The following is a 22,005-nucleotide window of genomic DNA, read 5'->3' as shown; positions in this document are numbered from 1 at the left end:
CTTATATGCCGCCACTCCCCTAGGGCTCGGGGCGGCTTACAAGTACCGGCTAAAATCAACAATTTAAAAATATCTTAAAATTTACCACTACTAAGTTCATCAAGTTGCAGAATGTTTCACTTATCCTCAGATTTTTGGAGAATTTTCAAAGTTTTTATAAACACAATTTTTTTTTAAAAAAATAAACCAACAAGAGCTATCTCCTTGAATTTTCTATCCATTGACACAAGATAACAGGGGATCATTCCCCCCAACTTTCAGAAATATTCATACATCTACTGATTTTAGAATTTTAAAAACAGTTTTGATAAAAACATTCTTTTAAAATGTATTGTCAAGGGGTTTTATGGCCAGTATCACTGGGTTGCTGTGAGTCTTTTGGGGTGTATGGCCATGTTCCAGAAGCTTTATCTTCTGATGTTTCACCTACATCTGTGGCAGGCATCCTCGGAGGTTGTGAGGTACATCCACACCTGCCTCCAACAGATGAGAGTTCTTTTTTCCATCCTGGACCTTACACAGATATATAGATAGATAGATAGATAGATAGATAGATAGATAGATAGATAGATAGATAGATAGATAAATATCTGTGTAAGGTCCAGGGTGGGAGAAAGCACTCTTGTCTGTTGGAAGCAGGTGTGGATGTACCTCACAACCTTTGAGGATGCCTGCCACAGATGTGGGTGAAACATCAGGAAATATAAAACAGTGCTCCATGCAGTCATGCCGGCCACATGACCTTGGAGATGTCTATGGACAACGCCGGCTCTTCGGCTTAGAAATGGAGATAAGCACCAACCCCCAGAGTTGGTCACGACTGGACTTAACGTCAGGGAAACCTTTACCTTTACCTCTCTCTCTCTCTCTCTCTCTCTCTCTCTCTGGAGATATATATATATCTCCACTTGCCAAGCTTCCAACATATCACACAACATCTGAGGATGCCTATCATAGATGTGGGTGACACGTCAGGAGAGAATGCTGCTGGAACATGGCCATACAATATGAAACACTCACAGCTTAGCAGAATTCTGGGAAATGTAGTTTAGGGCAGGGCCGTTTGCATTCTCTGGCTCCTTGCCTTCCTAAACTACATTTCCCAGAATCCTATGCTTTCTCTATCTCTTTCCCAGCGAACTTTGCTTTCTCCCTGCTGCTTCTATTAATTTAAAGAGGAAAGGCAGCCTTTTTGGCCTTGCTTTGCCTCCTTGCGCTGAACATGAAACTGACTTTGGGAAACTTCCGAGGTTTACAAAATGCAAACAAAAAAGTATTGGGTAAGTTTTGATTCTTAAGTTTTTGCTGCGGACCACGCCCACATGTCAGATATTGCCTCGTAAGTACGAATTTAACAAATTTGATCCAACTTATGACTAATGATAATTTTACACAGCCCTAGTGTCTAATATTCCAGGGGACAAGAACAGTTTGGAGAGCTGGACCAAAGTTAACAAAATGCATTTCATCGTGGAGAAATGTACAGTCCAACTCTTAAGCAATACAAATCAAATGCACAGATATAGTAAGGGAGTCACCTGGCTTGAAAGTACAGTAAAGAGATCTAGGAGTGTGAACATGAGTCAATAGTGAGATGTTGCAGATAAAAAGACCAATGCGAGTCTAGCATGTATCCATAGGAGTAAGGTGTTGAGATCATAGTTCCACCTTTTTCTGCTTTAGTGAGACCTCACCTGAAATAACATTGTGTCCAGTTCTCTCCTATGATAGCTGACAATGATGGCATAGTAGTCCACAATGTCAAGAGACTGTGGAGGATGGGTTAGTGGGTGGCTCCTCAGACAAAGGATGCATTGTTCAGATATTTCCTCACCCAGGAATTTCCCAGAAATGCCATGATGGAATTTGAGACATTAGTTTTCATTTGAATGACTTCTGTGAGGCTCACCTGGCTTCCAGATACCAATGCTTTGATTTCCTTGGAAGGCTTGACCATTCATCCCACAAAGTGGATTTTGGCTTCACGTTTCCAACCTGATGGCACTACTGGATGGGAAAACCACGTCCACTCATCTTAGCCTACTTAACCTAATGACAAATGGAAAGGCAAATGCATAACAAATGTCCGTTAGAGGTTCTGGAAAGAAAGTTGGGAGTTAAGTACATTAAGTGAGGTGTCAAGAAATTAAATTATATCCTAGCTAAAGTATAGGTGGATTGCCTCAACAAAGGCCCTGACTTTGAAAGAAGTAAGCAGAGCTATTTATAATGGGACACCTGTTATAAATCACCTATTGCCATCTGTGAGGTTGCCATGCCAACTCTCTTAGGGACCTTGGCTCCTGTGCTTTAATCGCAGCTAAATAAGTGTGCATGGTTTGACAGTTTGAATATTAGACTATGGAGGATAGAGTGCAAATTCCCACTCAGCCATGAAAGTCATACACTCTCAGCTTCAGAGGAAGGCAATGGCGGAACTTCTCCTGAACAAATCTTGCCAAGTAAAACAAAATGTACACAACAACGGCAACCATCTTTTGCATTGAGTTATATTCTGGACTACAACTCCCAGAATCCTCAGGCAATTCTGAGCACTACACTCTGAAAATAACTTTCCTGTCTTGTTGCTGTTCTTGCTGTGTTGAAGTCAACTCTAATGTATGGTGATCCTGTCCTGCAGTTTAGTCTGTAGAATAGATGACTTTGCATCGTGTATCAACCTATGGCAACCCCATGAAGACAATCCTGTATTGAGCCAGCCATCGGAAAGATGTAGTCTTAGGGAGTTTGCAATTTATTTATTTATTTATTTATTTATTTATTTATTTATTTATTTATTTATAGTATTTATATTCCACCCTTCTCACCCCAAAGGGGATTCAGGGCGGATCACATTATGTACATATAGGGCAAACATTCAGTGCCCATAAACACATCGAACCGAGACAGAGACAACAGACAGACGCAGAGGCAATTTAACCTTCTCCTGAGGGGATGTTCGATTCTGGCCACAGGGGGGAGCAGCTGCTTCATCATCCACTCTGATGGCACTTCTTCACTTCCTCATTCCAATGTTGTAAATTAGTTACATTTGCCTCCCCACTTTATAAGTGGTACCTTATTTCCTACTTGATAGATGCAACTATCTTTCGGGTTGCTAGGTCAGCAACGAGCAGGGGCTATATTTTATTTTTAATTGACGGGTGGTCACCCCGCCACGGGCTGGCCTCAAACTCATGACCTCATGGTCAGAGTGATTTATCGCAGCAGCTGTTTACCAGCCTGTGTCACAGCCCAGCTGTCATTGCCTTCCTTTTAGGCTGAGAGAGTGTGAGTTGCCCGATTTCAGGCAGTAAGTTTTACAAGTGAACAGGAATTTGAACCCTGGCCTCCCCAATTCCTGTTCCAGCAGTCAAAACTGAAATATACAGCTGACAGTACCAGGTATACATTGGTGACCTCCCATCAGGGCCAACCGGAGATAAATTTAAATATTAAGCGGGGGTGCTGAAAAGCGCCTCCCACCGGCCCCGCCTCCTGCGCCCTGGCCCTGCCTCCCGCCCAGCGTGCCCTGGCCCTGCCTCCCACGCTGTTCGCCCTGGCCCCGCCTCCCACGTAGCGTGGGAGGCGGGGTCAGGGTTGGAAAGAGGGAGCCTTCGCCGCCCGGGGAGGGGAGCCTGGGCAAGGCCAGCCAGGCCACAAGGCCAGGGCGCACTGGTCGGGCGGCGGGGCACCGTCAGAGCGGTGCCCCGCCTCCCGCCCAGCCTGACGGCGCCCCCCAGGACCTGCGCCCGAGGCGGCGGCGTCACGTGGCCTCCATGGTGGGGCCGGCCCTGCCTCCCATCCAAGTACCAACCAGTGTTCACCCTGCTTAGGTGCCCCCTTCCTCCTGAAAAGCCACACTGTTTTTCTCTTAGCTCTGCCTAATCCAATTTCTTCTTAGCCTCCCTTCTTGGAGACAATTCTACCCAGGTGTTTATGAGAAGGTAGCTGAAATGTGGAAACTGTGCATCTGGGGGGAAAGTTGTTTGGGAACGGCTCTGAGGGAAAGGCAGGGAGGTGACTCTTTCCTGCAGAGAGGAAAATATACAGAGAGGGGATTTCAGCCAAGCTTCTGACGAACCGTTTAGAATAAGCCCGGCCATATGTGAAGTTTATATCTCAGGGGTTTTTCAACGGGGTTTTCGACTCCCACAGAAGAAGGAAATGCCATCTGTCCCAGCATGTGCACAAGAGAGGCTTTGTTCTGTCACAAATATCTCCAGCCCATGCCATGTTCGTCTGCAGGAGTGAACGTTCTTCAGCCTGGGTGGCAACCATGCCTCTCCTGGCTAATTTTAGCTCAGTTTTGGCACTCCCCTATCAATGGGAAGGGGGCATCTACACTGAGGAATAAATGCAGTTTGACATCACTTTGACTGCCCTGGCACAAGGCTATGGAATTGTGGAAGATGTCATTTTAGAAATGATTTAGCCTTCTCTTCTGAAGAAGGCTAGTGTTTCATCAAACTACAAGTCCATAGCATTGAGTATTGAAAGTGATACCAAACTGCCTTTATTCTATACTAGCTTGGGGACCCGGCGATGCCTGGGTCATTTGAGAATGGTATTATTTGTCTTTTAATGTTATGTATTCTGTTTGGAGTGGGTGAACTGCAATTCCCAGAACTGTGTGGTGCAGTACTCTGTGGATGGGGGTGAACTACTGCAATTTCCAGATTCCCGGGGCAATTGTCCCAGAATATCTATCAGTATTCACAGCAGGCAATATTCAGTTTGTGTGCCAAGTCTAGATTCGTCATTGGCTGGGTTCAGTGGTCTTTGGATGGAGGTGAACTACAACTCCCAAAATCAAGGCCCCTTCCCACAAATACCTGCAGGATGTTCAGTAGCTCATGAGGCTTCTCTGTGTGAAGTGTGCTCCTAGTGCATTGTCGGTGGGAGTCAGTGTTTATCTGGTTGCAGGTGAACTATAACTCCCTTTTCCCCAAACTTGTCCAATATGTTGTATTGGTTATGGGGGCTCTGTGTGCCAAGTGTGATGCTCATTCATTGCAGCTGAACTATAAATCCTAGTACCTACTACTCCTGAACTTCCAGTCCAGTTCCTCTCCAAACCCACCAATAGTCAAATCTGGGCATATCGGATCTGCATGGTAAGTTTGGCCGACAGCCATCATTATTTGGGTTCATAGCGTTCTGGGTGTAGGTGAACTACAACTCCTGTATATTCCCCAGTAGGAGTGACAGTGCTCTGACTGGATGCAGGGTGAACTACAACTTCCACCATGTGGAGTCAATCCTCAAACTCCTCCAGTAAGTTTAGTTGCAGCTTAGTTCTGCTCTGTTTGTTATGCAGAGAGATTGGAAAGGACAGGGCAGTGGGCGGGGCCATGCAAATTCCACAGCAATTGGAGAACCCTGAGATGCCTGCCTGTGGTGGAAGAAAAAGCAAAATCTAGGATGAAATTGTCCCCAAATGAAAGCATTCCTTGGGTGGTGGGCTGTAGTGTTTGGGAAGGACATTGGCAGGGGCTGGGATACATGTTCATGGCGCTCGCTGTAACCGAAATGTCAGTGGAAAAGAGTGTCTTGCTAGATTCTTAACTCTGGGAAGTTTAACCTGTTTGTGAAGGCTGGAGGCTGTCTGTGTGGGCAGACATCCGTGCCACATACATACATATGGGTTTTGCTTTTATTATGGATTTAGAAGATTAGAAGATTAGAGATTAGATTAGATTTAGATAGATAGATTTAGATTAGATTTAGATTAGATTAGATTAGATGTAGATGCATCCAGGGATGGTGAACCCATTCCAGATTACAGTCTGGAATGGGTTTATTATCTGCCCCCTTGAAGTTTGGATTAAAATCCAGAGTGGTTTCAACAGACATCTTATAGCCAACCAAACCACCACAGCCCCAGTCTGGAATTACTCCATACTGTCCGAGAGAAAGCCATATGACTATTTTCTGCATTAATCCTTTGGAAAAAGAGGATTTCCCCAAAGGGAAACAATGTTATTTGGCACACGATGTGCTTTCAGACTGGTGCACCAATCCAGGAATTGAGAAGTTGTGATACTTTGGTATTGCTGGATTACAGCGCCCATCAGTCATAGCCAATGTGCATCTTCACTGTAGATTTAATGTGGTCTAACAGCACTTGAACTGCCATGGGTCAATGCTATGGAATCATGGGAGTTATAGTTTTACAAGGTCTTTAGTCTTCTGTGCCAAAGAGTGCTAGTGCCTTACCAGGCTACAACGCCCAGGATTCCAAAACAGTGAGCCACGGCAGTTCAAGTGGGATCAAACTGCATCTATTCTACAGTGTAGATGCACCCCTGGATTGCCACATGTTCACAGCATAAAGAATTAGAAAGAAAATTGAGGTTCATAGAGTCTGTCCACAGACTTCACCCATGAACAGTTTATTATGTTCATGCTTCATTTAATCAAACACTGGTTTCCTGTTGCTCAAAATCAGTATAGGGTTTAATCAAACCTTAAATCAGGAAGGAAAAAAGTGAGACCCATGCAATGCATGCACTTTTCTGCAGGCAGATTTGGCTAGGAGATTCTGGAAGGCAGACTTTAAAATTTTGTTTTATTGTCGCTTCCCACATCCTTCTATATAGAGCTGGGAGATTCTGGGACTTCTAGTATTTTTTTTTTAAATCCCTTTGGTTTGCTGGGGAATTTTGGAAACATTTGTTGTTTTCTGAATTGCTTTGCTGGGTATTTGCTTAGGCCAGATTTACCTTGGAGATTTTGAGAGTCTTCTGTTTTCCTTTGAAGCAAAAAAAGAAAAAAGAAAAAAGACTTTGCCCATCATTTTCTGGGGCTAGATTAAACTAAGGGGATAGCAGGTCTTTTAAGTTTCAAAATTTTCTTGTTGACTGTTGGGTCAGTTTGCTTTCCAAGAGTCTATGCTGCAAAATGGATGCAATGTGATACTTATTTCACTGCTGTGGCTCCATGCTATGAAAACATGGGAGTTGCAGTTGGGTCAGACTCCAGCTCTTTTTGGCAGAGAAGGAGAAAGAATTTGTCAAACTATAGTGATATAAGGGACCCGCAGTGGTGCAGCAGATTAAATCATTGAGCTGCTGAACTTGCTGATCGAAAGGTTGGTGGTTCTAATCCAGGGATCGGAGTGAGCTCCCGCTATTAGCCGCAGCTTCTGTCAACCTAGCAGTTCAAAAACATGCAAATATGAGTAGATCAATAGGTACCATTCCAGCAGGAAGGTAGTGGCACTCTATGCAGTCATGACCTTGGAGGTGTCTATGGACAAAGCCAGCTCTTCGGCTTAGAAATGGAGATGAGCACCAACCCCCAGAATCAGATACAACTAGACTTAATGCCAGGGGAAAACCTTTACCTTTACTTTTACAGTGATATAGTATCAAAATACAGTAGAGTCTCACTTATTCAACACTCACTTATCCAATGTTCTGGATTATCCAACGCATTTTTGTAGTCAATGTTTTCAATACATCGTAATATTTTGGTGCTAAATTCATAAAATAAATACAGTAATAATTACTACATAGCATTACTGTGTATTGAACTACTTTTTCTGTCAAATTTGTTGTATAACATGATGTTTTGGTGCTTAATTTGTAAAATCATAACCTAATTTGATGTTTAATAGGCTTTTCCTTAATCCCTCCTTATTATCCAACATATTCGCTTATCCAATGTTCTGCCAGCCTGTTAATGTTGGATAAGTGAGACTCTACTGTACAGCAATTCAATCACATTGAGACAGGGCATTTAAAGAGGTCACATACTGCACTCATTTCACAGCATTAGATGCACCTTTATTTATTTATGTATTTATTTCTCACATTTATATCCTGCCCTTCTCACCCGAAGGGACTCAGGGTGGCTTACAGAAATGGCAGCAATTCGAAGCCCATACAAAAACAATATCAAAACAATGCATAAACAATCAAAAACTATTAAAATACAATACAAATTACATAAAATCAGATCCGTTCATCCTAAAAAACCTCATGCTTTGTCCATAGTTCAGTCCGTGTCATCTTTGCCATTTATTGATTGAAAGTCTGGGCACACAGCCATGTTTTGAGGCTTTTCTGAAGCCCAACAAAGTTGGAATTTGACGCATATCTCTGGGGAGGGTGTTCCACAGCTGGGGAGCCACCACCGAGAAGGCCCTTTGATTGTCCTCTTATTAAAAAATATGCTTAGGCCAGATTTGGACGTTTTGACCTTTTATTTTGCTTGCTAAAATGCTTTGCTCATTGATCTATGTGGAGGGATGGGGAGGGTCCCTTCCCTGGAACCAGGCCTGTAGCGAGGGGGGGGGGGGTTAGGGGTTCAACCCCCCCCCCGAAATTTTTCAGGTTATAAAAAAAACCCTGGTTTACTCATGAATTTTAACTGGTTAACCAAATCCCCATGCTAAATCTATGAGACGCAAAACATTAAGAGTCCCTCCAGGCACTATCTCAAGCAGATATTGACAGGTTTGTAGCGGGGGTGGGGGGTGCTAGGGGTTCAACTCCCCACCCCGAAAATTTTTTTCTGGCTACGGCCCTGCCTGGAACATTTAAGAAGTCGAACCTCCCCAAAGTCCATCTTTCCTTCCTCCCCAGTGGCACCAATTGCGCCTTTGCTCTATGCGTAAAAGTGGGTCTCTGCAATTCCTTGGCGAGCTCCTGGCTCCCTCTCCTTTCGCTCTCTCTGGTGCCTGGCTTCCAGCTGCAATCCATCCCTCCCTCCCTCCTCCTTTCTTCCCTCCTTCCTTCCCTTCTTCCCTCCTCCTTCTGCTCCTCCTCCTTGACGTTGCCTTTGCTACCCGAGCAGAGAAGGCGAAGGCAGTGCCAGGGAGGAAAGCGCTTGGAGAAGGCGGAGGGACCCCTTTGGCGCCTTGGGCTGTTTTCTCAGAGGCACAGACTTCTCTGTGTGTGCTTTCTGGAGTGGGAGGCATTTCTGGGGTGGACCCACTCCGAAGTCTCTCTCCTCCAACTTGGGTTATTTGCTTCCCCTTTTCCTTGACTGCTCCTCTGGATTTTCTCTCCCAGCCTGGAAACTGATACCTTTCCTCTCCCCATTCCTCTTACCTTTTTGTTCTCTCTTTCTCTCTCCTCCTTTCCCCCCTTTCCTTTCCACCCCTTTTTGCCAACACTCTTCTTATAGGGAGAGGCTAGTGGTTAGAGCTGAAGCTGGATGGATGGGTATGGGGAAAGGGGCAAGAGCCAAAGCCCTGGGACTGATCCAAACCTTCTTTGTCTCTCTCTGCGTCTTCTTCCCAACAGGTAAGGAACATCGATTTCATTCCCCTCCCTTGATTTTCCTCCCCAATAATGTGTTTCTGTGATGGTTTTCTTTCCAGCTTTATTGAACTTTCTTCTCAATGGGTGTAGGATCTAGGAAGTTGCTTTATTGAGTCAGACTTTTGGTCCATCTAGTCCAATGTTGTGAACTCCGACCAGTTTCAAGGCAAGGTTGCTTTCTTAGTTCCATCCCTTAGGAATGAAATCTGCTGTCTTCTCCAAGTGGAAACCCGCTTTAGATGAAGTCAGACTACCTAATTCAATGTAGTCAACACAAACTACATTGAATTAGTTTGAGTTGACTACGTAAGTTTCAAGGCTTATTTACTTCATGAACCTGGAGATCCTTGGTCTTCCTTGACGGTCTTCTATCCAAGGATTCGCGAGACCTGATTCTCTTCAGCTTCCCAAATAACAGGCATGATTCAAGGCATTTCAGAAGATGAGGTACAGTATTTCTAGGAAGGTTTCCTTTATTAAATCTAATATACTTAGTATGGTATTATCAACTTTGATATGCAGTAATAGTTCTCTTTAGGATGCCTAAGCAGGATTCTTTCCTAGTTCCATCTGGATAGAGATGGTCATCTTCCATCTATGTACTAACCAGCCTAACTTTGCTTAGCTTCCCCAAATCAGGTGAAATTGAGTGTGGTTAGGACTTTTTTAGTTTTCTCTCCCATCCAAATCTATTGGCCTCTCTTAGTAAAACCAGACCTCCATATCCACAGATTCAGGATCCACAACCTTCCATGACTTGAAAATATTCTTCAAAATTCCAAAAACACAATGTGATTTACCTATTTAAGGGGCACCATTTTCCTATGGCGTTGTACATAATGGCATAATGGATTTTGGTATCTACAGAGGGTCCTGGAACCAAACCTCAGTGGATACAGATGTTCCATTGTATTTGGACACATGTTGGAAAACTTAATGACACTCAAATCTACCAGTTCTAGTTTCCCCAGTTGCTTTGATCCCATTGTTTTTCTTGGATTATTGTTTTTCTTTTTCCATGGAAAAGTGGACTGGGACTTACCATCCAGTCACCAAGTCAGTGACATCCAGATGTTCTCTTCGATGCAATTTTAATTTATTTTATTGCTTAGCAAGAATTGAGAAAAGGTAGGCAGATCAGAAGGGATCTTATTGTCAGAGAGTCAAACTCCATTGCACAACATGTATATTTTCCCATCCCTGTTGTCGAACATGTTGCTTCCTCCCATGACACATATTCCCCATATATTTTGTGACTGAGCTATTTGAGAGATATGCAGAGAACATGGAAAAGTTCTCTTTTGAGGGGCACTACAACCCCCTAAAAACAGCCTTCCCAAATTCTATCTGTGTGCATCTGTATACATGACAGAAGCATGCAAAGATCAGCAAGAATGGAGTTATAATCCCTATAAAACTATAGAATCATAGAATTGGAAGAGACCCCAAGGGCCATCCAGTCCAACCCTTTGCTAGGCAGGAACACACCATCAAAACATTCCCGACAGATGGCCATCCTCTTTATTATCCCTTTACACCTGTCTTATTTGCCTCTGAGATAGGATTTGGAGATACAGGCCTCTTCTACACTGCCATATTACCCAAATTATCAAAGCAGATAATCTACATTATCTGCTTTGAACTGGATTATCTGAGTCTACACTGCCATATAATCCACTTCAAAGCACATTTTATATGGCAGTGTAGAAGGGGCTAAATTTATTTCCCGAAACCCCCAAAATATTTGTTTTGATGTGAGGCAATTTCTCTGTGGAGGGGAAAGCAATTTTTTTTGGCCTTACAGATTTGAACAGACGGAGCAATAGTGCATGAAACGGGAGAGAAATATGTGTTGACTTATGGCAACGCCGATAACTGAATAGGGGTTTCTTAAGAAAAGTTGTCTGATCTGTTGATTGTAATGAATTACTCAATTAAATTCTTAAGAAAGGAACACTTGTTGGTGGTTTTGCCAATACTTTCCTCTGATATACAGCTGATGGCACCAGGCATTCATTGGCGACTTCCCATCCGAGTACCAACCAGTGTTCACCCTGCTTAGATTCCTAGGAGAGATGGGTAAATCCATGTATACCTTCCACTTTGAAAGTGATGAGAGATACTTAAACCCAATATTTACTGTTTTATTAGTGTGAAATGCATCATTCTTTGCCTCCTATGTTTGTGTTGACTATAAGCCAATTAAGGCTAAAGGTGCAGGCTACTGGTATGTTTCAGGCAGCATTCAAGGTGTTGGTTCAGTTTCCAACTTGAAAATACGGTTGGGATTAGAGCAATGGCCTCCTCCCTTATGAACCTGTCCTTTCTGGATATGAGGTCCCGGAAACCTTTTAATACTTCCTCCTCACCAGGAAAATCCAGTTTGGTGGGCAGACGAGGCAGGGCCTTCTCCGTCGTGGATCCCAGCTCCTGGAATAAATTCCAGCCACAAAAACCGATGCTGTTCCGTCTTGCTCTGCTCGGCTCCTGTGTTATTTCAAATGTATTGATTTCACTCTTTTTTTCTGAAAGCGTTTCTTTACTGTATGCTAAATCTGAAATAGTGTTTGACTTGAAGCTGGAAGCTACTTAAGAGACATGGAAGGCATTTCTTTGTTGTTGACTGCCATGTGTCTAAAGGTTTGTCCACATTGTCGAATTAATGCAGCTCCAGACCACTTGAACTGCCATGGCTCAGTGGTGTGGCCTCCTGAGAGTTGTAGTTTTGCAAGGTTTTTCACCTTCTCTGCCAAAGAGTGCAAACTACAATTCCCAGTAAGTCCATAGCATTGAGCCATGGCAGTTGAACTGCCAAACTACAACTCCCAGTAAGACCATAGCATTGAGCCATGGCAGTTAAAGTGCTAAACTACAACTCCCAGTAAGTCCAGAGCATTAAACCATGGCAGTTGAAATGCCAAACTACAATACCCAGTAAGTCCATAGCATTGAGCCATGGCAGTTAAAGTGCCAAACTACAACACCCATCAAGTCCATAGCATTGAGCCATGGCAGTTAAAGTGCCAAACTACAACTCCCAGTAAGTCCAGAGCATTGAGCCATGGCAGTTGAAATGCCAAACTACAACTCCCAGTAAGTCCATAGCATTGAGCCATGGCAGTTGAAGTGCCAAACTACAACTCCCAGTAAGTCCAGAACATTGAGCCATGGCAGTTGAAATGCCAAACTACAACACCCAGTAAGTCCATAGCATTGAGCCATGGCAGTTGAAATGCCAAACTACAACTACCAGTAAGTCCAGAGCATTGAGCCATGGCAGTTGAAATGCCAAACTACAACTCCCAGTAAGTCCAGAGCATTGAACTATGGCAGTTGAAATGCTAAATTACAACTCCCAGTAAGTCCATAGCATTGAGCCATGGCAGTTGAACTGCCAAACTACAACTCCCAGTAAATACAGAGCATAGAGCCATGACAATTGAAGTGAAATCAAGCAGCATTAATTTCTGCAGTGCAGATGCACCTTTAGAAAACATACATTTTAATGTATTTCAAATAGGATTGTAATAGTTTATGGTATACATGTTCAAATAGAGTTTGTTTTGATTCTGTTTTATAGTAACCAGGTTTTGCATTGTATAGTGTTTGCCACCATGTGTCGCGTTGAGTTTCAGAGAAAAAGTGGCATACCTATTATTATTATTATTATCCTAACAAAACTACCACCATTACTGTTAGTGTTGGGATTGATTGGGTGGGGTTCGGCACATTTGACATATCATCTCATTGCCTTTACATACATACATATCTATGAAAAAACATGTTAGTAGTTCCCTTTCTCTTCCTCTTCCGGCCTTTTCTCTTAACTCTTCTTCCTTGGAGAGAAACTTTACCTCAGTGTTTCTCAACCTGGGGGTTGGGACTCCTGGGGGGTCACAATGGGGGTTCAGAGGGGTCGTGAAAGACAGTATTTTCTGTTGGTCATGGGAGTTCTGTGTGGGAAGTTTGGCCCAATTCTATCACTGGTGAGGCTCAAGAGGCTCTGTAGACTCTTGGAAAGCAAACTGACCCAAAAAACAGTCACCAAGGAGTTTTTGAAGCCTAAAAGAGCTGCTATCCCCTTAGCTCAGTATTTCTCAACCTGGGGGTCAAGAGGGTTGTGAGGGGGTCTTCAGGGGGTCACCAAAGAACATAAGAAAACACATATTTCTGATGGCCTTAGGAACCCAAATCCCTCCAGTATTTTCTGTTGGTCATGGGGGTTCTGTTTGGGAAGTCTGGCCCAATTCTATCGGTGCTCTTTGAGTGTAAGTGAACTATAAATCCTAGCAATTCCCAAATGTCAAGGTCTATTTTCCCCAAACTCCACCAGTGTTCAAATTTGGGCATATTGAGTATTTGCAACAAGTTTGTTCCAGATCCATCATTGTTTGAGTCCACAGTGCTCTCTGGATGTAGGTGGACTACAACTGCCAAACTCAGGATCAATGCCCACCAAACTCCTCCAGTATTTCCTGTTGGTCATGGGAGTTCTGTGTGCCAAGTTTGGTTCAATTCGATAGTTGGTAGAGTTCCGAATGCTCTTTGATTGTAAGTTGACAACACCAAAATGGCAAAAGCAATCCTCTCCCAACCCCACCAGTATTCAAATTTGGGCATATCGGGTATTTGTGCCAAATATGGTCCAGCGAATGCAAATACATCCTACATAGCAGTTATTTACATTACAATTTGCCAATTCTATTGTTGGTAGGGTTCAAGGGGCTCTTTGAGTGTAGGTGAACTATAAATCCCAGCAACTACAACTCCCAAATGTCAAGGTCTATTTCTCTCAAACTCCACTAGTGTTCACATTTGGGCATATTGAGTATTCGTGCCAAGTTTGGTCCAGATCCATCATTATTTGAGACCACAGTGCTCTCTGGATGTAAGTGAACTACAACTTCAAAACTCAAGGTCAATGCCCAACAAACCCTTCCAGTATTTCTGTTGGTCATGGGAGTTCTGTGTGCCAATTTGGTTCAGTTCCAACGTTGGTGGAATTCAGAATGCTCTTTGATTGTGGGTGAACTATAAATCCCAGCAACTACAACTCCCAAATGACAAAATTAATCCACCCCCAACCCCACCAGTATTCAAATTTGGGCATATCGGGTATTTGTGCCAAATTTGGTCCAGTGAATGAAAATACATCCTGCATATCAGTTATTTACATTACGATTCATAACAGTAGAACAAAGACAGTTATGAAGAAGCAGGAAAAATAATTTTATGGTTCAGGGTCACCACAACATGAGGAATTTTATTAAGGGGACACAGCATTGGGAAGGATGAGAACCACTTTAGCTGAACGGAGGTAGCCGCATCTTGTTGTCCAACTCAATATTTCAATTTCTTTTAAAACCGATCAAAACAAAGGGGATCTCTGCTGAAAACATAGTCTCAGAAACGTATTTCCTTGCCCTCTTCCTTTCAGGCCCAAAAGGTAGCCGACATGTCTCCAAAAGGCGAACCCTAAAGCATTTCTGTGTCCTTCCCCTCTTTGATTCACCCCTGCCTTCATGCTCTAGGTTTGTTTTTAATGGTGTCAGGGAAAAGGAGCAAAAGTGGAGACTCGCAGCTGAGGCCGCCATCTGTTTCCAATGAATCCCCCCATCCCTTTTCACGGCAGCGGCAGCAGCAGCGTTCTTTCTGGTGGAGCCTGGCTCGCACATTCCTCCAAGCTCCCAGGGCTTGTTTTCGTTGGGGGAAGGGGGAGTAACTTCACACAGGGAGAGTTGTTCCTTTCCAAATGCTCCACTTTCTTGGCTCCAGCTCCCCGCCTGTCTCCCCCTTCTTCTGCCACCAGCACCGCTTCAGTTCAGGCGAAACGGATTGGGGAAGGGGCTTCAGCAAAGACAAATGGTCCCATATGGATTGCCATATTACCTTGCTTTGCATAGGTTAAAAAGAGTCACAACACAGCACCATGAGCAGCTCAGAATATGCAGTAGAGTTTCATTCTCTTGAGCGTTTCAGCAGACACTGGATGGCCATTTGTCAGGAGAGTTTGGATGGTGTCTTCCTTTATTTAATTATTTATTTATTTACAGTATTTATATTCCGCCCTTCTCACCCCAAAGGGGGCTCAGGGCGGATCACATTATATACATATAAGGCAAACATTCAATGCCCATATACACATAGAACCGAGACAGAGACAGACGCAGAGGCAATTTAACCTTCTCCTGAGGGGATGTTCGATTCTGGCCACAGGGAGAGCAGTTGCTTTATGGCAGGGGGTTGGACTGGATGGCCCTTGGAGGTCTCTTCCAACTCTATTGGGGTATACGCTGAATGTGAGTCTAGTGGAGTCTTTTTCATTTGTCTTTAAGCAAATGCTGGATGGCCATCTGTCAGGAGGGCTTGGATGTTGTCTTCCTTTATGGCAGGGGGTTGGACTGGATGGCCCTTGGAGGTCTCTTCCAATTCTTTTGGAGTATACACTGAATATAAGTCTAGTGGAGTCCTCTTTTCTGGAAGTTTTCAAGCAGAGGCTGGATGGCCATCTACCAGGGATGCTTTGATTGTGTTTTCCTGCAGAAAGGGGTTGGAGTAGATGGCCCTTAGGGGTACTTTCCCACCCTATTGGAATATAGACTGACTGGAGTCTGGTAAAGTCTCATTTTCTGGAGGTTTTTAAGCAAAAACTGGATGGCCATCTCTCAGGTGGGCTTTGATTATGCCTTCCTTTATGGCAGGGGGTTGGACTGGATGGCCTTTGGGAGAATATTCCAACTCTGTCATTCTGTGTTGTTGGCTTAGGTTAGGATGCAGTGCACATTTTTCTGCCAGCATTTTCAAATCTTAGGCATAGCAAGAAAATGCATAGAAAATGTGCATACTAATTTATACTAATCTATGGGATTGATGCAGTTTGACACCACTTTTAACTGTCATGGGTCAATACCATGTATTGTTGGCTTAGGATGCAGTGCAAGTTGTCCTGTCATTCCCAATGTCTTCAAATTAGAAATGGCAAGGAAATGCATAGAGAAAGCTCCTTCCAGGGGGTGTCTATACTGTGGAATGAATGCAGTTTGAAACCACTTTGACTCCCCATAGGTAAAGGTGAAGTCTAGTCGTGTCCGACTCTGGGGGTTGGTGCTCATCTCAATTTCTAAGCCGAAGAGCCGGCGTTGTCCATAGAAACCTCCATGGTTTTGTGGCCAGCATGACTGTATGGAGCACCATTACCTTCCCGCTGGAGGACCTATTGATCTACTCACATTTGCATGTTTTTGAACTGCTAGGTTGGCAGAAGCTGGGGCTAACAGCAGCCGCTCACTCCGCTCCCCGATTCGAACCTGCGACCTTTCGGTCTGCAAGTTCAGCAGCTCAGCGCTTTAACACGCTGCACCACCAGGGGCTCCTATATTATTGAATGGCCCATGACTCCCCATGGCTCAATATTATTGCGCCATAAGGGTTGTAGTTTTGCAAACTTTCCGCCTTCTCCATCAAAGAGAGCTGGTGCCTCACCAAACTGGACATTCCAGCGTTCCAATGCATTGAGCCACGGCGGTTAAAGGGGCGTCAAACCACATTCATTCCACAGTGTAGATGCTCCCCTAGATTCTGCAGCCTTGGATTCCTCTTAACCAAGAGGAAAAACAACCCCAAAACAATCTCTCTGTAGATTTGCAGGAAGGTGTGCTATCCGAGCCAAGATATTATTGAACGCTATGTCTGTTTTTATTTTTAAAAAATTCAAAACATGTCGGCGCTAAGATCCCCTGCATGAAAGAACTTGATCTTCAGTCTGGGGTGTGCGATGGCTTGTGTTGGGTTTAGTTGTTGGTTGCGTGCCTCAGAGTCATTTCTGACAGATGGCGGCCCTGAGGCAAAGCTATCATGGGGTTTTCTTGGCAGAGGTTGTTCAGAGTGGGGTTTGCCATTGCCATCGGCTGGGGCTGAGAGAGTGTGACTTTGCCATGGCCAAGGAAGGATTCCAACCTGAGTCTCAAAAATCTAATGTTCAAACTAAAATCCAACACTTACTATAGGTCTTTTTAGACCTGGTCCCATTGACTTTTCCCACAATGTCTTAGAATGGTAGAATAATAGTTGGAAGAGACCGCATGGGCCATCCAGTCCAACCTCATGCCATGCAGGAAAAGCACAATCAAAGCACCCCTGACAGATGGCCACCTAGCCTGTGTTGAAAATCTTAGGCTTCATTGGCACTGCCAAATAATGCATATTGAACTGCATTATTTGGCCAACATAGACTCATATATATAGGAGCTCCCTGTGGCGCAGTGCGGATGAATCATTTGTTATTATTATTATTATTATTATTATTATTATTATTATTATTATTATTACTATTATTATTATTATAAGTATGAGACAGCAAACAAGATAGATATGCTGAATTTCGTATCACAAAATCACAAGTCGAACACTTCCCAAGTGTCTAGGACTGTGTGATGTATTTTTGGATGATGCGCGCAGCTCCCAGTCGGGTGGCCTTTTGCAGATCGTAATTTTGTCAATGTCTATTGTTTCCAAATGCAGGCTGAGATCTTTTGGGACGGCACCCAGTGTGCCCATCACCACCGGGACCACCTGCACTGGTTTCTGCCAGAGACTTTGAAGTTCAATCTTGAGGTCCTGATAGCGGCTGAGTTTTTCCTGTTGTTTTTCGTCAATGCAACTGTCACCTGGGATGGCAACATCGATGATGATGATGATGATGATGATTTATTATATTACTATTATTATTATTATTAATAATAATAATAATAATAATTAATTATTTTGGAGTCTCTAGTGGTGCAGTGGGTAAAACTGCTGAGCTGCTGAAAATGCTGACTGAAGGGTTGGTGGTTTGAATCCAGGGAACAGGGTGAGCTCCCACTGTCAGCCCTAGCTTCTGACAACCTAGCAGTTCAAAAACATTCAAATGTGGGTAGATCAATAGGTACAGCTCCGGCGGGAAGGTAACGGCGCTCCATGCAGTCATACCAGCCACATGACCTAGGAGGTGTGTACGGACAATGCCGGCTCTTTGGCTTAGAAATGGAGATGAGCACCAGCCCCCAGAGTCAGACAATACTAGACTTATTTGTGTCTAGTATTGGTGTCTGGTGGAGGCTCCTTCTTTGGAGGCTTTTAAGCAGAGGCTGGATGGCCATCTGTCGGGGGTCCTTTGAATGTGATTTTCCTGCTTCTTGGTAGGGGGTTGGACTGGATGGCCCATGAGGTCTCATCCAACTCTGTGATTCTATGATTCGAATGGATTGGATACAGTTTGGTGAAACAGTGAATACCCATCTTATGGGCAATGGGAGTCATACTGTACAAAGCTTTTCAAATCCATCGTTTTCTTTGACTTTATCATGCCAAAGATAACCATGCCAACCAAATCGTGAAAGAGGGCCTTCGGTTTCCAAGAGTCTCCCACCTCTAAGCAATATCCTTTCCTTTGACTAGACAAAACAACCAGCCCTTAATTTCACATTAACCACGAAAACAAACTCACTCTTCACTAGGAAGTCATTTGGTTCAGCGGAGACCCTTCACAGAAATCTGTTTAGGGCTAATCCCAGATAAGGACTTGCCAATTGGTTGGTGGTTCTTATCAGATAAATGGATGGGTGTTTTGCTTCCAGGCGCTCTTCAAAGTTAGAAGGGCTGCGGGAGCTGGAAAAGTTGTTAAAAGACCACCTCCTAAAATCGTGAAATATCCTAGAAAGGATCTCCACATGTCAGTGGGTTAGGAAAAGGACTAATATTTCCTACCAAAGAACCAGAGTGATATAGTGGTTTGAGTGTCAGACTACGACTTTGGAGGCCAGGATTCGAATCCCTGTTTATGATATGGAAACTAGGCATGTGCAATCGATAAAAAATGTTTCAAAAGTCATTACAAAATTTTTAAATAATGGAATTTCGTACACTATTTAAAAAACTACAAGAGCTATTTCTTTGAATTTTCTATACCAGTGGTCCTCAACTTTCCTAATACCATGACCCCTTGATACAGTTCCTCATGTTGTAGTGACCCCCAACCATAAAATTCTTTTGTTGCTACTTCATAGCTTTCATTTTGCTACTGTTATGAATCGTAATGTAAATATCTGATATGCAGGATGTATTTTCATTCACTGGACCAAATTTGGCACAAATTCCCAATGCAGTATGCCCAAATTTGAATACTGGTGGGGTTGGGGGTGGATTGATTTTGTCATTTGGGAGTTGTAGTTGCTGGGACTTATAGTTCACCTACAATCAAAGAGCATTCTGAATTCCACCAACGTTGGAACTGAACCAAACTTGGCACACAGAACTCCCATGACCAACAGAAATACTGGTAGGGTTTGTTGGGCATTGACCTTGAGTTTTGAAGTTGTAGTTCACTTACATCCAGAGAGCACTGTGGACTCAAACAATGATGGATCTGGACCAAACTTGGCACAAATACCCAAATGTGAACACTAGTGGAGTTTGAGGGAAATAGACCTTGACATTTGGGAGTTGTAGTTGCTGGGATTTATAGTTCACCTACACTCAAAGAGCCCCTTGAACCCTACCAACAATGGAATTGGCAAATTGGGCTTTTGGTAGGAGGATTCGCTATCTGTTTCCAAAAAGGAAGAGAAGGAAATGTGAAAAGATCTTCAGCCTTCTCTGACAAAAGGTTTCTTAAGACCATCAGAAATACGTGTTTTCTGACGGTCTTTGGCGACCCCTCTGACACCCCATTGCGACCCCCCCAGGTGTCCCGACCCCTAGGTTGAGAAACTCTGGTGTAGATACACACTAAGTAAAAGTAGGAAGTAGAACCTAGAAATGGTTTCTTTTGGAACTACAGCTCCCCAAACACTCCAAACATTGGATTCTGGAATTTATTTTCCCAAACCAACACTAATTGACTAGCTAAACAATTACCTAAATTTGTACCATGCCATTGTAATCAATCATATCTTCCCTCTCTAACATCAAAGTGGGATATTTTTAACTTTTGTCAATATTTTTAACTTGGGTGCATCGTTCTGCTCTAGAGAACTAAGCTGGTGATAATATTCCTGATCCACGTTACCATAGAATTTCAACAATATTTGCAGCTGCGAGATCTATTTTGGAATTGTAGACCTCTCTCGTATTGCTGACAGGTTAATCTGAGGTTTGCAATTCTTCCAAAAAGAAGCAGCGGAACATTTCTTGCCAACTCTTCTTTGCTCTAGAGATACATATATTCCATCTTCAGGAACAAATATTCAAAAGTGTTGTCAAAGGCTTTCATGGCTGGGTTGTTGTGTGTTTTCTGGGCTGTATGGCCATGTTCCAGAAGCATTCTCTCCTGACATTTTGCCCACATCTATGACGGGCATCCTCAGAGATCCTTCAACCTCTGAAGCCTGGAAAACTCACAGGAACCCAAATATTCAAAACCTGGAGAAATGACCTTTGGACTGCAATTCCCATGTTCACCTTTTCGATCAGTAAGGCCAATTGGGAGATTCTGGGAGATGTGTTGGCCACAATGGTTGGAGGATTTGGAAAACTACATCCAAATTAGTAACGTTTCCAAATTTGTTCTGTCTGTCTGACTGGTTTATGATTACGAATCTTTGTACATTTTTCTTTTACTATAAGAAATATATCAAAACAGAATTTTTTGAAGATTAGATCAGAACTTCTTCACTCTAAGAAAAGGAATCAAGTGGCTTTGGGAGAAATAGATAGTGTTTTCTGCATGGAAAATGCTTTTTTCTGTGCAAAATTTTTCTCCTTTCTTAGCACAAAATGCAGCAAACCACCCCTTTCTGAATGAAACAGTGAGCACAGAAAGGCACAGCTTTCTATGCAGAAAACCTCCCATTTCTGAGCAGAAGATGCTGTTTTCCGAACAATACCCTGACGTGCATTTTGTGTGGATGTCTAAAGAATGCAAAATATTGTTATCTGTCCAGAAGACATCTTCTTTCTAAGAAGAAAATGCTGTTTTTGGTGCATAAGGCCTACCCTTTTAGCAGAGATCGAATTGAGGCATGTAAACAGAATCAAGTCTCAGAGTTTTCATGAGTTGGTGCAGTCTTCGACTTGGAGTCCCTTTTTTCCCTTCCTTCCTTTCACGAGGACTGAAACCTGCTCGTAAAATTTCTTTAAAGGCTCACCAACCTGCAATTGTCAAATTTTGCAATTAAGAATGGAAATCCCACTACGCAGCCACCGGGATACACACCCGCACCGCCGCAGCCTGTAATAAGAATAATGAGGGCTTGATTAAAGCTTTAACAAATCCTCGCATTGTTTTGTGGGTGGCGAAAGAAGGGAGAAACCGCCATCCCAACCAACCTCCTTGTAGTCGGCAAACGGTTTGCCCCCAAAACTCAAGCAGGGACTGGCTTAGAAGTGACAGATGGTAGCTCTCATTGGTGAACACCATGGAAGGTTTAGTGGAGAGGGTGCCAAGCATGGGCATGGGATTGTATAGTTTTTAAGATTGTGAGCCTCCAAATTTCAATGCAGCACTGTGCAACCACCGTATCCGTGCGACTGTCGCTCATCGTTTCTTTCATCCACTTCTGACAAAAGATGGTCTTTCTGTATTTTCTAGATCTTCCTATTTGTCCCTCTGGCATTCATGAGTCAGAAGTCCTTCATTTCAGTATCCACAAGAAGTCCAAGGACATATCCTTTGCAGATACACGGGCCATATTATACATCTTTGGAAGTCTGTTATGGGCTGGAGCAATGGAAGAGAGCAATAGGAATATCTTTT

At 43.4% G+C, this 22,005-nt stretch overlaps 1 protein-coding gene across 3 annotated transcripts in view; it reads left to right on the top strand.

The window, feature by feature from the left end:
* Positions 1 to 22,005, top strand: part of rgma (repulsive guidance molecule BMP co-receptor a) — a 57,446-nt gene that overhangs the window by 4,132 nt on the left and 31,309 nt on the right. Inside the window, exons 1-2 of one of the 3 annotated variants that reach the window (XM_062963238.1) lie at positions 9,135 to 9,254; positions 17,793 to 17,885. The exons of 1 other annotated variant lie outside the window; for it this stretch is intronic. Coding sequence is in view for 1 of the 2 variants with exons in the window: in XM_008119446.3 (XP_008117653.1) it covers positions 9,136 to 9,254 (119 nt within the window). In the remaining variant the exon portion in view is untranslated. Of the gene's footprint in view, positions 1 to 9,134; positions 9,255 to 17,792; positions 17,886 to 22,005 lie in introns of those variants that run through there. One more of the 3 variants, XM_008119446.3, reaches the window with a different exon arrangement.

The sequence above is a fragment of the Anolis carolinensis genome, unplaced genomic scaffold, assembly GCF_035594765.1.
Source record: "Anolis carolinensis isolate JA03-04 unplaced genomic scaffold, rAnoCar3.1.pri scaffold_11, whole genome shotgun sequence".
Lineage (NCBI taxonomy): Eukaryota > Metazoa > Chordata > Lepidosauria > Squamata > Dactyloidae > Anolis > Anolis carolinensis.
Note: the sequence above shows the minus strand (reverse complement) of the source record. Positions and strands in the feature narration are given on the sequence as shown.